General features: G+C 41.8%; 2 protein-coding genes across 19 annotated transcripts in view; one reads left to right on the plus strand and one right to left on the minus strand.

Annotated features, from left to right (window-relative positions):
- Positions 1–8,203, plus strand: part of ZNF532 (zinc finger protein 532) — a 39,528-nt gene extending 31,325 nt beyond the window's left edge. For 12 of the 13 annotated variants that reach the window (XM_065655610.1, XM_065655622.1, XM_065655615.1 and 9 more), the window contains 3 exons: positions 3,357–3,469; positions 4,921–5,068; positions 5,980–8,203. In XM_065655610.1, coding sequence (XP_065511682.1) covers positions 3,357–3,469; positions 4,921–5,068; positions 5,980–6,474 — 756 coding nt within the window. In that variant the 3' untranslated portion in view covers positions 6,475–8,203. Of the gene's footprint in view, positions 1–786; positions 963–3,356; positions 3,470–4,920; positions 5,069–5,979 lie in introns of those variants that run through there. The other variant, XR_010607789.1, reaches the window with a different exon arrangement.
- MALT1 (MALT1 paracaspase) overlaps positions 1–15,702 on the minus strand; it is a 36,924-nt gene that overhangs the window by 581 nt on the left and 20,641 nt on the right. For 2 of the 6 annotated variants that reach the window (XR_010607794.1, XR_010607790.1), the window contains exons 15-20: positions 14,992–15,149; positions 14,017–14,142; positions 11,718–13,213; positions 10,310–10,425; positions 8,020–8,126; positions 4,388–6,286 (exon numbers count right to left, since the gene is read on the minus strand). Coding sequence is in view for 1 of the 6 variants with exons in the window: in XM_065655624.1 (XP_065511696.1) it covers positions 12,743–13,213; positions 14,017–14,142; positions 14,992–15,149 (755 nt within the window). In the remaining 5 variants the exon portion in view is untranslated. Of the gene's footprint in view, positions 1–4,285; positions 4,366–4,387; positions 6,287–8,019; positions 8,127–10,309; positions 10,426–10,856; positions 13,214–14,016; positions 14,143–14,991; positions 15,150–15,702 lie in introns of those variants that run through there. The other 4 variants (XR_010607793.1, XR_010607792.1, XR_010607791.1 and 1 more) reach the window with 4 other exon arrangements.

A 15,702-nucleotide genomic window follows, 5' to 3' on the forward strand; every position in this document is an offset into this window, starting at 1 on the left:
ACTGGCAAAGAAGTAAGTGTAAGACCAGATGCATTTCACATTGATGCAGTTTTTAAAAACAAAACCACAGAACCTCCCTATGAAGGTGTCACTGCAGAGTGAGCTAGAGAATGGTTTCCAGTCTGATCACATCTGCAGCAAAGTGGCACGAGACACGTAAAATAAGGTTAGTGGCACATTGATAACGCTTTCTAAATATTAGCTTTAAATATGTATCTTTCTGACGTTTAATAAGAACATGCAACGTTACTTCAAGAACAACCCTTGTTATCAAATATTAGATAATAGTTGCACTCAAATCCTGGCCTAAAGGCTTGTCTCACTGCTTGCATTTATGTGCTATTTTTAATCCCCATTCAAGTGGTTCCTCAAATAACGGGGGGGCATATATATATTAAAATGAATGCAACTCCATGTCTTTCAGAAATGGGTGATGAAAGATCAGTTGCTACGTTCTGTGCTGACCTTTTGAAATTTTCAGTAGTTTTTGAGTTTCAAAATTACTATATTCAAAACCTAAACTTTTATGGATACATTTTATTGTAGAAAGACTAGAAATGAGCATAAGATAACCAAGCATGTGAAATGGGTCTAATAAATAATGGAATTAATTTATAGACTGTTTTTCTTAAGAATGATAGGTGTGGGTAAATGCTCTAAAATGATCTATGGAGAATGTTTGTTAAAAACTTTAATTAAGCAATTAATGAACTATTCACGAAGTCCATTGTCATGTAAAGTATTTGAAGATAATTAGTTTCAAACTTCTGATTGCTGCTTTTGCAGGATCAGAGTGAAAGTCCGGAGCTGTAACCCTTGTAGGTGACCCCAGGCTGGGTTATTCATAGGAGAGGCGTTGCCACGTGTGTCCTCGCTGGACAGGTTCTGCACTTCCAGACTCCTTGGGGAATGGCTGCACAGACAGGTTCCCATTTCTGTGTCCTCCCCTGAGCTGCTTGAAGGTGAGCCAGCCGTAGGGTAGGAAGAGTTGGAGCTACCTCGGCCTGACTGCCTGCCTGCGCTTAAAAGTGCTGTTTGGAAAGAAAGTTCTTAGTCCGGACAAAGGGTGGTTCTAACCAGTGTGTACAGCTCCTGGCTTGGAACTGCGCGGCGTGTGTCTGCACTCGGCCAGGCTGGCGTGCTGAGCTTCTGAGGGCTCCCGTGTAGGTGTTTCTATGAAAGGACAGATGTTTTCTAAGCAGGAATTGCTGTACATCTAATTGAACATCCTCTTTCATCCTGTAAAGACAAGATGCTGTACAAACAGGTTCTCCTGCACCTAATTACACAACCGATTTTTTAGTTCTTTCGGTTTTGGCTGCCATTGCTGAAACTAACGCTTCCTAAATCCTATTTGGGTCTCTGTCCGGAATCTTCCCAGCACATCCAGAGCAGGTGTGGTGTCGTGGACGGGACGGGGCTGCGCTTGCTGCGTCGACGCGGCCTCGGCAAAGACACGCAGCGGCTCGCTTGAGCTTGTCTGTACAGCGTGGTGCAAGGTAGAAGTCCTAACATGACTTCACATTTTACTGTATTTTATAAATTCTTCCCAGAGCATTGCCGTCATAAGCATACAGCAAACCCATACTGCCAAGTGTATTAGCATTAATGAGCATGCACTGTGTGTAAACACTGCCAGGTTTTCACCTTTAACAATTTAGGAGTGAAATACGTTGATTTAATTGGCCTTTAAACATGAAAAGGAGGTCTAGGTTGAACAGTACTGTGCCTCTAACAGCATTGACTAGCTCTGGTAAAATTACCATCTCATGTTTCCTAATGAGCTGCTTTGCATTTGCACGGATGACCTTTCAAAACTGCTTTTCTTTCCTTCCCCCACACTCCATGTGATTTTGGTCTTGATAGCAAAAGGTCTCTCATCTCAGTGTAACAGCTCTTACTCCTTTAGCCATTCCAGACATCACTTTTTCTCGTGTACAAACCTTCCACTGTTCACTCCAAACTTTGCAGCACACGCTAATTGTCAGTGATGGCATCACCTCTGTCATCCCCGCTGGCCGGGCTGTGGCTGTTCCCTCAGCAGTGTAGCCATTAGGGAGAACATGAACATTAACGTAGAATGCAGCACTCGGAGCACAAATATAAGATGGATGGTTTTCAGTTCCTCAAGCATTTCTATGTGGCTTGAGTGTGTGGACTGAGAATTTAGGACTGAGAATTTTTAAATAATTTTTATTACTACTGGTTAACAGGCACTAGAGACTGACTCTTGTCATATTAAAATGTCCGTGTGGATTACTGTGCATCTCCATTGTTTAGAAGTTTATCACTTCCTCAGAAGGTGAGAATAAGTGAGGTTCCAATAAAATCCATTTCCTCTTCAGACCCAGGACACCTTGATTCTGGCAGGAATTACTATACTCACTGATAAGCGTGGCATCCTGACCCTGACTGGGTTTTTGAAAAACAAACTGGAAAAGTAATCTGGAAAGGTCTTCAATTAGATTTGTTTGGTCAGCGTTTGGATTTAATTTCCAAGATGTTGTTTCAATTTCCTTGTTACTGCCAAAATAGCAAAAATTACAGATACGAGCTTGAACAATGGAGTTACCTGTACAGGAAGCAGGAAACCTGATTGGGAATATTTCCATTTCAGTCCTGCAGCTGCTCAGGTTGATCAGATGTGCCATTTGAACTGAGTTCTGGGGCTGATGGAGTTTAAGGGACAGAACCATGTCGTTCAGTCTTGGGGCTTGTACAGTCTGCAGTTTTGGAGATGTTATTTCTTCAGATCCTAGCGGTCCCGTGGCCACGTGCAGCTGGGTGATGTGGATGAAGACCGCTCGTCCTGTTCCGCTTCCTGCCTTTTCTGTTCCAAACTGAACAGGCGTCCCTCAGGTTGCCATCAGGCCATACCTCTCGTTTCTTCACACCTTTTCTGAGCCCCGTCAGTGTGTTGATGTCCGTGATGTGCTCCTCACCCCCATGTAGGTGACTGACGAGCTCCCTCAGGAACCGCAAGCGCAGTTTGGGGATGGGAGGGAAGGTTCCTTTACAGTGCAAGTGAATCTCTCGCTGTTCTGCCTTTACTGATCCAGAAATAATCCTCTGATCTTCCTGACTTCTTTGGGGGAAGAAGTTCTCTTCATCCACAGCGTGTGGCACGGGTTTACACCTGGTGGCAGGGTGTGTGTAACTCCCGCTGGCCGCGCTGCTCGGAACGGGGCCGGGGCTCTGGGCTCGGCAGTGCAGCAGTGGGAGGGCTTGGACCCGGGGACGCGGTACCCGACGCGGTAAGTGACGGTTCTTTCCTGTTACTGAAAGGCTCAGCTCATGCACTACAGTTACTGAGCTTTTTTAATGAATATATTTTTTTTCTGTTTTTTTTTTTAAAGCAAATGAAGAAACATCCGTGTCGACAATGTGACAAATCTTTCAGTTCATCCCATAGTTTATGTCGTCACAATCGTATCAAGCACAAAGGCATTAGGAAGGTTTATACATGCTCGTAAGTTCTACTTTTATTTATTTAGAAACAGAGTAAACCCCAACAATAAACGTTGTTAGTTGAATTTCTTTCCTTGATTATATAAAAGCCAGTGTCCCATTCATTCAAATGAGTCAGTTATTTAGATACATGGACAGGCCAAACTCTTCAGGCTTTCCTGCAGGCACGAAACCTGGCAGGCTGCTGAGAAAGCGTGTAACGTCTGCTGGCTGGCAGGGGCCTGAGCAGACCTGAGCTTCTGCTGAGCCGAGACCGCGGGGACGACAGTCTACAGCGCTCAGCTTGCTCTTCAATAGTGTCTCAGAAATGCAGCCCACGCTTCTCATCTACAAAAGCCAGGATTTGTAGTATTTTTCTCATATATAAAACAGTGTGTAATGTATAAAAATCCTTAGTAATGTTTAAGTGGCTGGAGAGACAATACATAATTTAATAGAAAAATCTGTCAGATAAGATATGAACTTTCTGTTGTATCTCTTCATCCAGACACACGGTGTGAACTGTGGGGTTGTCCTGTGCAGGGCCAGGAGTTGGATTCGATGATCCTTGTGGGTCCCTTCCAACTCAGGACATTCTATGATCCTATGATAGTTGTGTATGTATTTGCTTGGTGGTTCTCTGTTTTCATTTCAGAAGGCCTGCAGAACTGTCTTTTAAAAAATTTTTTATTTAAAAAACAACCAAAAAAACCCAACACCCCCCCCCCCCCAGCATTAAAAAAGTTAAAAACCTTAGGAGGGAGACTTGGAAAGAGAGTACTGCAGTTTAGCTTCTCCCCTGCAGTTCTTGTTTGGCGATCCTTCCTCCAGACACCTGTACGACACATTACAAAACGGAGCTCAGGAGAAATGCTCCTCCAAAAGCACACGAGGGGTTTCAAGGTGATGCAGCCGGTTCTGTGTGGGAGAACAAATCGCAGATTGTGAAAGACGAGTTTGTTCTGGTTACTTGGGGGCCGGAAAGGGAGCTGAGAAGGAATTACTAGTTCCAAGGAGACAAAGTATTTGAATTAAGAATTAAGTGTCATTTGGAGCTAGAATTCATCCTACATGGAAGGTGATTGCTTTCCCTATGAATTTTAATTCAAGTGAACTTGGGAAAGTGTCTAATAGAATGTACAGTTTGATGTTAGCAGAGGTCCAACAAACAAACTCGGATGCTCCCACGTTTTGTTCTGACTCACACGTTGTACTATTTCGGATATTATCTTCAGAGAACTTCTCATTTGCTCTGAGTATAAATTGCTCAAACGTTTCTAGTTCTATTTTGTAATGTTGATCAGTTTCTTATAATACTTCCTGTGCAATTGATTGGAAAAGCATTGTCACTATCTTCAATAGGTTGCACTCCAGTCTGGATTTATGTACCAGTCCTATTGATATTCTTCAGAATACTACGGCCTTTGTTAAGCTTGACATTTGAATCTGTGTGTCTGCTTTGTGTTTATGTAGGCACTGCCCAGATTCCAGACGTACTTTTACCAAGCGGTTGATGCTGGAAAAACACATTCAGTTGATGCACGGCATTAAAGACCCTGATGTGAAGGAAATGACTGAATCAACCAATATGGAAGAAAGGGAAGTGAAAGAAGACGCAAAGGTAATCACTTGGGAGATCTGTGTAGGTCCTTTCAAATGGAATTGTTCTTCTATTGGTGATGAGTGTTAGGAGGAAAGCAAAACTAAGATGACAGCACTGTCCAAAGACTTGTTACATGCAGAGATTAACAACATTTTTTAATGGTTTTTGGCTCTATGTGATCAAGAATTTCACCTGTGATGGCATGTCCAAAGCTGACAGCAGAGACATGAACATATCTAATGTACTCTTGTCCTTTATGTGACTCTTTCAGCCCAGTATATTGTCGTCTTATTTAAGCATTGAAAATATTGCAACTAAATACATTGTCTTCATAAACATCACTGAGCATATGTGAGCTACATGGGATGCAGAGGATTCTTGGAGAATATTCATGTCAGAAGAATAACAAGGAGAATATAAAAAATGATCGGTTTAATTACTTTTAAAAATTGTGCATGTTGATCCATCCTTTGGCAATATGTTAGTTTAGTTACTAACAATCAGGAGATAATCTGTCAAGTCAAATTTCAGGCAAGGAATACTATTAAGTAATTAAAACTGTATTCTAGAGGTAATGCTTAGAAGTTTCTAGACTGATATTCTACATTCTGTACACAACTCAAGTCTCTTTGGTGTGTAGACTTGGATGCAGTTACTCTGCAGTTACTCAGTTTATGCAGTGTATTAGATACTGTAGCTCTATCAGAGCTGACAAAACAAATTTTATGTGCAATTTATAGTAAAGAAAACCCCTAGTTTTCCAACATGTATAACATATATTAGCTTGTGTTATTTCAAATCTTGTATTTATCAAAGTTGTACTGGAATCGACCAAGGGAAAGTTTTTGAAGTTTGCAAGTTGGAAATAGTTCTGAAAAGAACCGCATGTTTATGCTGACATTGTATATACCGTTTCTGGCTTTTTTTAGGTTCCTAGTCCAAAGCGTAAACTGGAAGAACCTGTACTGGAGTTCAGGCCTCCACGAGGTGCAATCACTCAGCCACTGAAGAAGCTCAAGATAAATGTTTTTAAAGTTCACAAGTGTGCTGTTTGTGGCTTTACAACAGAAAATCTTCTCCAGTTTCATGAACACATTCCTCAGCATAAATCCGATGGCTCTTCATACCAGTGCAGGGAGTGTGGACTCTGCTACACGTCCCACGTGTCCCTCTCCAGACATCTCTTCATCGTGCACAAGCTGAAGGAGCCTCAGCCGGTGTCAAAACAAAATGGGTCTGGGGAGGATAATCAGCAAGAAAATAAACCCAATCATGAGGATGAGTCGTCTGACAGCGTGGCGTCGGACAGAAGGTGCAAAGTGTGCGCAAAGACTTTCGAAACTGAAGCGGCCTTAAACACTCACATGAGAACACACGGCATGGCCTTCATTAAATCAAAAAGAATGAGCTCAGCTGAGAAGTGATCAGAGTATTTGGGACGCAGAAATCTCTCTCCACATTGGAATATTAATGACATTTTTGCTACAGAAAGTTCAAGGTATAACAGTGTTAACAGTACTGTTCAGGCTGTTGCAATATATTCTGCATAAAAGTGTCCCCGTCACCTCATTGTCTATATCCTCAGAACCACTGAAGCAGTATTTGAGTTCAAGAGAGTTTGTATATATTTAAACTCATAACTTTTATACTCTTTGTTATGTGTTTGTATCAGTATCTAGTGGAAAATTTGGGTTTTTCTGTTTTGTTTCTTTTTTTTAAAAATTCTAGTAAGTTTCTTTAAACAGAGTTCTGAATGCTGGGGCAGTTCCTTATGTTCTCTTCAACTGTTTCTTATGTGGATGCTTCTGGAAGGAAGGTGAGCTGATGGAAGTGCAGCAGAGGCAGGGAAGCAGGCGAAGGGGAGACTTAAATTCTAAGAACTCGTGCTTCTAAATGCTCAAGGAAGCTTTTAAACTTTCTCTTAAAAGATATATATTTTAAAAAAAGGAAAAAAAAATAAAAGCAAGAAAAAGTACCACTGCATATGTAAAATGCAGTGCTGGTTTTAGGTGGCAACACCAGAACAGGTGCAGACCCCCTAGAATGATAAAGTACTTTTGAAAAGTGTAATTGCACAACTGTGTATCATGAAGTGATTTTTTAGGCCATCGGGTGCTTGTGATCAAAGCTCAAATTGTTACAAAAGGGCTGGGCTGATCTGGATTTAACAAATAAGTTGTAATTAGAGGAATAGGTTTATAAAGGTGTTTTTTGTCATGTAACTTATTAAACATTATCTAGAAGTGAGTACACAGCATTATGTATTTTCCTGTATTTCTGGTTATTGGAAGAAAACCGTTAACCCTCACTCTAGGGGTTGGCGTTTCCCAGCTCTGTGTGCTCATGCCAAACGTTCTGGTGCTCGGTGCCAGCAGCCAACACACCAGCTGCGTCGGTAGAGCTGGGGCTTCCAGCTTCAGCACAGGCCCCACGAGGCTCGTTCGGCCATTTCAAAGGTGGCTCTAATGTCACAAAGTACAAAAAGGTACCATACTGTCCCTTTCATATATAGTTCTCTGTGAGAGTTATATTTTTGGTTTCTTTTTGCATTTTATACCTTGTATGTATCCCTAAAAAACCAATTTTGTACTTTTTTTTAAAATGAATTGTGTATATATAGATAGCTGCATGATATACAGTAGTAATTGTTTGGTTCCTTAAAAGTCTTGCTGCTGTCAGATGTTACTATACACTATGTCCATTACGACTGTATTAAACACATTTCATATGTAAATAAATGTGGAGCATTTTGCCCCTAAAGATTTGTGAGATTCTGTTATTTATCATTAAATTTTAACAGTTTTAAAAATGGAAGTGTTTGAAAAAATTTTGATCCTTCTCAGCCACCTCTGTAAAACTCCTTAATCACTCTGGAAATTGTGTATCAGATACATTCGTTCTGCTTTCTCTCATCACCCTCATTCTCAATTTGGTTCGTTGGTAAATGCTCTTTATCCCGTTTCTCTTACCCGCACACGGTGGTTATGAGGCGCCTCTCCCCGTCGGTGCGGGTGTGCTGGTCTCACTGCTCACACTGCTCACCTCCCAGCACTTGTTTGTTGATGTGCGCTGTCAACTGTACGACAAATGAGTTATCACTATGCAGAATGGTGTTTTGTATACAGTGAACAGATAATAAAAGTTAAATTTTCACAGCCATTATTAATACTTTTGTTTATTTTCCCTATTTGCTGTCTTGCACGCAGTGTGACGGTGGGTTGAGTGAGCTGGTGAGGCACCCGCTGCGCTCACAGCAGAACCGGGTTTGACTGCCCAGCGGGAGGTTTGGGCGGCTGTTGGGTGCAGGGTGGGCACAGCCCTCGCCCCCCGCACAGCCCCACATCCCCATTTGGGGAGAGAAAATAACCTCACAGCCTCAGTTTTAGCGTTTTGTCCATTAGATGGGTAAAAAATTAGCGAGCGAGTGATGGACTTGTGATAACAGAATGGTAAACAGCAAAACCTGATCTAAGCCCCGCTTAGTCTGCCAGGCCCACGAGCTGGGTTCAAATGCCACGGTCCAGCCCTCGCAGGCAGAGAAATTGGATTGACCCGTTCTGAAAGCCTTGCTTGACCTCCTTCGTGGGAACAATACAAACAATTACACAAGCCTGACAGGCAGGAAATGGCTTGGCTTCAGATAAGGCAAAAATTTACATTTTGCACTTCATGTGTGCAAATAACAATCGAGGTAGCAAAGTCAACTGCTGAGCATCATCTCTCTGCTCACTACATTTTGTTATTTTTTCTTACAGCTGTCCAAAATGTCCATCTTACATAATTAAAACCAACTCAAGTTTGTGATACATCAAAATTCTAATTATACCTTTTGTACGTTATATACCCCATAGTTTGAACATCTTCAGATCTGGCAGGCAGATGAGTTTAACAGGAAATATTCCATCAGCAGATGCTACCACCTAGTTATCTTTGTTCAGTCTGGGAATAAAGGGAGGGGTAAGGCACAAAAACATGTTTTCTTTTAGGGCCACCATCTGCTAATTTGAGAAGCTGCTGTCACTGATGACTCAGTATCACTTGTATATGTAAAAATATTACCAATATCATTCTTAAGACAGCTATGATTATATATCAACTTCATTATCACTACTGACTAGGACCAAGACTTTTGATACTGATTTCCACTGACACTGAAAACGAAAATGGGGTGCTAGCAAATGACCGAACCGCCCGTGTGAAGAGCGATGGGGAAGCCCTTGTCGCTTCCCCTGCATGGCTGCAGCTGCGGCGCGGGGGCCGTCGCTGTGGAAACGTGCCCGCAGCTCTGGCCTCGTGCTGCGCGGCAGCAGGGATGCACACGGCGATTTTTATCGGCTCTGACCCAGAGCCAGTGGCGGCTGGTGCCACGTTAAGTCCCAGCACCGTCTTCTACAGATGGGAGAACTGCACAGCCAGCAAAGGCCAAGGGCATGAAATTCAAAATGCCAAACCAAAAGACCAAATGAATCTCAAGCCGTTATTTTTGGAGAGTTCTTTATAAGTCTGTCATGCTCCTCTGTTCCTGTCACTCACCAGAAATAGGATCACTCTCAGAAGTTTAACGCTGCATTAACAACAGCTTCTCGCATTTAAATTACCCAATTACTGCAGTGTGGGGAGGGAAAGTGGCAGAAGTGTATTGGCCTTTCTGAAGTGCGTGAACTCTTCCTTTGCCAGAGAAGCACAAGCTTATTTTGATTACCTGAACACCTTTCCTCCAAACCTATTCAGCATCCAAACCAAACAACAAACATAAGTAACCTAGCCTAGCAGATACTTCAAGCAAAAAGTATTATCCCTGAACAATTGCACTCCAGGAAAAAAAAACAAGGCTTCAGTTCAGAAAGGGCACCCCAAGGCAAAGAGAGGTTTAACAGATGCCCAGGTTTAGTCATGTATTTTAATCCCACTGATTTCACTGGGATTTAAATTTTGGCTGAATTTATGTGTGCTGAACTTTTAAAGTGCTTTACTGGACCTGGGCCAAAGCAAATGGAAGCCTCCTGCAGCCTGTCCTTGAGAACCAGCATATTCCACCCTTCACATCAATGATGGTTACAGTTAAAGGAGTTTCTAAAGGCAGTGATACAATAAGAAAATGCCTTCCCATCACCATTCCCTTTGCAAGCAGGGCTCAGAACAAGGTTTCCTCCACAGACTCTACTGCCACAGGTAGCATTTGTCAGACAATCTGCACAAGTCCCTCTCCAGTCTCTACAGTTCTGTGATGTTCTCTTTACCGTGTTCAAATAAACTTACAGTTTGAGCATCTTAGGTGTAGAGTGTAGATCCTCCAAGGCTGATCAGCTCCCAGGAGACAGCACCTGCTCCCCCAGCGCCGCGGCTCCGGGACCGTCCCACACCGCGGGCAGCACCTGCCGACACAGAGCGAACACTCAGCGAGTTCTGCCGCTCTGGGCAACCTGTCATGGTTCGTAACTGGATTCCTTCTCTATCCACATTTGTCAAGGAAATTGTCTAAATATTACTGAAGCTCATTTGGATCCCTTTGTGAGGTGATGGAGAAGGATCACTTTGGTTTAGCCAGCAGTACAGGGGGGACATTAGAAGCTAGAAGGCAAAAAACCCCCAAAACCAAAAAACCTTCTAAGTGCACAGTTTGAGAAACCTGTACAGGCCCAGGGCACAGATAGGTTTAACTTGAGCTGAAGCTCATGATTCAGATTTCTGCTTCTTTTTTCTTAATGAAACTATTTTATTATACGCCTTGTTTGAATACAGTTTGGGGGGTTTTAAACTGGGAAAAGTAGAAGAATATAGTAACTACATATGCACAGATACATCATTTTGTGAACAACAGTTTATTACACAGTAAGAAACAGAATAAGCTTTCATACAAATTAGAGAACTGTGACAAAGTATCAGCTAAATATTACCGCATTAGGTCATGTCCTACGCCACATTTCTAAGTCAGTTACACAGGATAATGCACAGGCACATCTCACCCTTCAATAAGTATTTCACTATTTAATACTCTCCAAAGGAGAAAGTCAGAAACTCAAGCTCATTTGCAGATCACTTCAAGCATGGCTGTCATTTTGGAAATAACTGCATTAAAATCCACATACATATATCCACCTTTCAGCACAGATGAACTTGAAGATCAACAGACATTGTTAACGATGCATTAACATTCCCACACCTCCCTGTGTCCAGCCAACACGTCCTGCCGGATCCCACCAGCAGGCAGCACTCTCAGCTGAGGATTTTAACTGGTTTATCCACTACAGCAATGACATTCAGTTATTCTGGGTTTTGCTACCTACTTAATGAAAAGTGCTACGATAATTTTTCTAAAGTAAAAAAAAAATGACTTGATGATGGGGATGCTAATTAAAGCAATACTGCTTATCAGTATTACCAGGGCAGAAGCAATTACAATACTTCGCTTGCTATGAACAGGCACTTTTCCCCCATGTTTCCATTTAGTGTTCTTCCAGAACATGAAAAGACCACCTTTCCAGAAATCAGATCAGCAAAAATCTCAGGTGTGTTACTTAAGAGAAACATTATCATAATAAAAACAACCCAGCACAGTATGAATTGTGACTTTGCTCCCTCTAAAATTTTTTTAAGAGAACTACAAACTGTTAAAAAAATGAAAAAAAGGAAAAAGAAAAAAAAGTGATGATGTTTGTTTACTAACTCAGCTCAGGTTTGGTTTTCCTTGCACAGCTCTTCATCCACCTGTCAGCTGCTCCCCGTCACTGGACTCTGACCACGGGACAGGAGAATGCAGTCGAAGCGGATTTTCAGCTACATCCAAGCGACTGGAATGTCAGAGCCTGATCCTAATACATACATGAGGAAGGAAAGAAACTGAGGCTTCCAGGAGACTTATACTGAACACTGGAATATTAAAACACAATATATTCACTTCTGTAAAAGCTCCCTCTTTGCTCATTTACATTTTGTGTCATCTTATATACTCAATAAGAGGCTGTTACAACATATATAAACACGTAATTTTAATACAGTTATGTAAAAAGAAATCCTTGGATATTGAACAACTGAAACTGAAAGATGGAAGATGGAAGAAAGAAAGGTACATTTACCATTTTGGAGCTAATGGATTTTTTAAAATCATGTTAAATTGTAGAGGATATGGAAATTCATCTTCCTGCTTAATTCTGTCAACATTTTTTCCTCTGACAGCTACACATGTTTATCTTGGTTTTGTATAGGATGAACAGTTCCTCTCTGAAAACAGAAGATGTATGAAAAATACATTTACAGTGACTCTTATAACTCCCGTAGGTACTGGAGAAGCAGCTGGGAAGATCCAAGGCTTTACTATCTCAAGAGAAACTTCGACACCACAGCCAGGATTTTCTGCACTCATCCCCTAACAGCTCCCTCCCAGAAATTCATGATTGCCGGTGCTCGTTAGCTGCTGGACTGCCAGAGAATGGAATGGGAAACTCTGAGTTCAGGTATTTCCTTGTAACAAATGTCAAATGGTAGGAGAAAAAAATAAAAATCATGCCTTTTTCATTCCTAAATCTATCAGTCCAGTTTTGTCTCTCTGCATCTGAAAAATTTTGGTCATGACCTCATTCCCAGTCCCGCCTCCAGACCACCCAGTCCCTCTGTCCTGAAGCCCCAAACTCCAGCAGACAGACAGACAGACAGCGTGGCAGGTTCCCTGCTCGGGGCGATGGCCTGAACACGTCACAGCTGCTGCTGCTCAGGGAACCTGAGGCTGTCGGAGAGAAGGAATTCCAGTTCAACAGTGTCATCAGTGGTCTCTACTGGTACATTACTCTTTTCCACAGGGCGTGAGTAATTCTGTACTTCATGTCTGGTAGCCAATATCTTTGAAGTCCCATTGCAAGAACATGCCTCTAGTTGTCTGATGTTGCCCGAGCAAATACGGTTTGGATGGTAAATGCCTGGACAGGAATTTGGTTGGCAATGACTAGGGACGTAGTATTTACTTGCCACTGGACTTGATTCCACCTGATTATGAAAAGGATTATTAGCCATGCAGCAGGTCTGGAGGCAGTTCTTATTTTTGAATCCATGATGAAGACCTAATTTAGCAATAAGGGGCTTCCCAACATTAACTTCTTTTCTTTCATCCATTGTATCTTCTATTCCTGGATACTCATAGTGCAAGCAAACAGTGAAGATCAAGTGTTCCTGCAAAAGAGGAAAGGTAAGGGGGAGAGACGGGGAAAAAAAGGAAAAAAAAAGGAAAAAAAAATTACACTTCCTCCCCAAATAAACAATACAGGAAACATTTAAGAGGCACAGTCTACTGGAGAAGGAGACTAACCTTTTTAGGAGGTACACACATATCATAGGCAAGGCTTGTTTACTGAGGGCATCTTTCAGTTAATTCTTGCTGACCTGACAAGTCTTTATTTCTAGAAGCACTTGTATTACACCAGCTGCCAAAAGTGCTGAAGAAGAGATACCAAGTGATGTCCAGCACCAGATGTTCATGACGCAAAGATACAGAGATAAACTTAACAGTGCCACAGTATGTTGAAGTGAGAACCTTTCAAAAACTGCGTGCCCAAGAGCACAGGTTGGAACGCAAGGAGATGATACGTAACATTTTCATCTCCTACAAATGACTTTGCAAGATGCAGCTCTGCTTCAGGTCACATTCTGCTTATACCATAGGGCACAGGAACATCCCCACAGTGCATAATAGAAAATCTTCACAAAAATAATCATCTTGCCAAAGTTCAGTACGGGCCTAGAAAACATGAAGTGCCTTGCACGACGCTATCAGGATTGCACATGCATTGATTCACTGGCTTTTATTTTTCAGCTAAGAAACTAAAGTCACTAAATTATGCTATTAGCCATTTTTTTCCTCCAAAGAACATGTTACTTATAGTGCAGACAATACAGAGTTACCTCAACAGAACTGCAAAGCAACATGACTAATCTAAAGTATCTGAAAAAACTTCTGAGGAATAATAGATATTAACCCTTAGTTTTTGCAGTGAACTTAGCCTGGTGTAGAGGCAGTGCTTGGGAAGGTCCTTGGACACTAAATAGCTCCCAGTTTCCTCAGGAGTTCCTTTGTTGGCCTCTTTAGGATCCACATCCAGGTCCTGTTGCAAGAAAGAAATGAGAACTTAGTTGAAGGTACAGAATCTGTACATCATAAAATAGCAGTATTTCTTTTTATAAAGTCAGCATTTTCTTCTTAAAAGAGAACACCAGTCTTGGATTACTTGCAAAGCTGCAGAAACCACTGTTAGTCGCAGACAGAGAGGTCACATTTGGGTAGGTCACCCTCCTCTGCCGATGGTTCCTGCCAAACTTTCTGTGCTTGCTTCAGGGTTGCTTTTTTGTTACCTAACTTCTACTATGAAGGACAGTACTCTAACACTCATTCTGTGGGCTAAAAATACATGTATTTATTATGCACATTAACTCAAATATTTTATTTATAAAGCATCAGAAGTGTCCTGTTTGTTCTACCTAAAAAGGTTTTTCTGCCCCATGTACTCTTTCATAGACATCAAAAAAGACAGTTTTTTGCCCCAAGGAGCTTTCTGTTTTACTCTTATCCGCCTCTTTACTGTGATCGGCTGAGTAACATCAATATAACTGGACAGGATCACTCAGGTGCAAAGAACTGTAAAACTAAAGCCTAAGAAACCTTGTCTTGCAAGGTAGATGTGTCCTCAGCTCGCTCAGGAGCTACTGACATTCAACTTCCTTACTTAAATATAACAAATACTTAACATTAGGAAATGAAAAACAAAGGAGACTTCAAAAAAGATGATCCCAGATTAATTTTAATGGATTTTCATCTATATTAAAAATATGCATTTTAAAAACCAGTAAATGTGTGCATCTACGGACGCACACACGTAGATCTGTTTTTTCCCCAAAGATGCAGTTTGATGGGGCAGACCAGAGAGATCACCGAGACACCAGCAGGAAGCACTTACAAGCGCAAAGTCCGTGACGTAGGCTCTGCAAACTGCTATTTCAGGTGGCTTCTTTACTATTCGTGTGTAGATTATCATGACATTGGAAAACTCGGCTGCGAACCCCAACTGAATCTGAACACCACATTTGAATTCAAGATACATACTTTCTGGAAGCTCTGCAAATAAATAGTGTATCGTCACATTCTAAATAAAACGTAGTATTTGCATTTTTCTATTTATTTTTATTTTGGTTTTAAATTCAAAAATTTTAGAAGGTACGGATCTCTTCCTCCTGCCCCCTCTACCTGTCCCATATTTACCCCACAGCGGCCCAGCTGCCCGCCGGGCAGCAATGCTGTTTGCCAGATTCACCCGTCACTGGCCGGCGTTGCCAGAGAGAGACGACTCAATTCCTGCACAACCAGCAAGGCCACATTTACTGTAACTAGGATATAGCTTACTGACCCAAGAATTTGTTTCCGTATCCGTAATCAAACCAGTAATGGTAATACGGTATATATCCAACATATCATGCTATAGCTGTGTCTCCTATAAGAACCTTTGGATTTGACTGCAGAACAAGTTTCAGGTTCAGTTTTTCCTTTCGCAGCCTATGCACACGTTCACAAAGCCCAGCCTGCAGCACTTGTCTTCTTTTGGATCTTTTGGATCTTTCTCAGTCCACAGGAATATACCCTGAAGTGCTCAAGGATCAATGACACCATTTCT

This window comes from Caloenas nicobarica, chromosome Z (assembly GCF_036013445.1).
Source record: "Caloenas nicobarica isolate bCalNic1 chromosome Z, bCalNic1.hap1, whole genome shotgun sequence".
Taxonomy (NCBI): domain Eukaryota; kingdom Metazoa; phylum Chordata; class Aves; order Columbiformes; family Columbidae; genus Caloenas; species Caloenas nicobarica.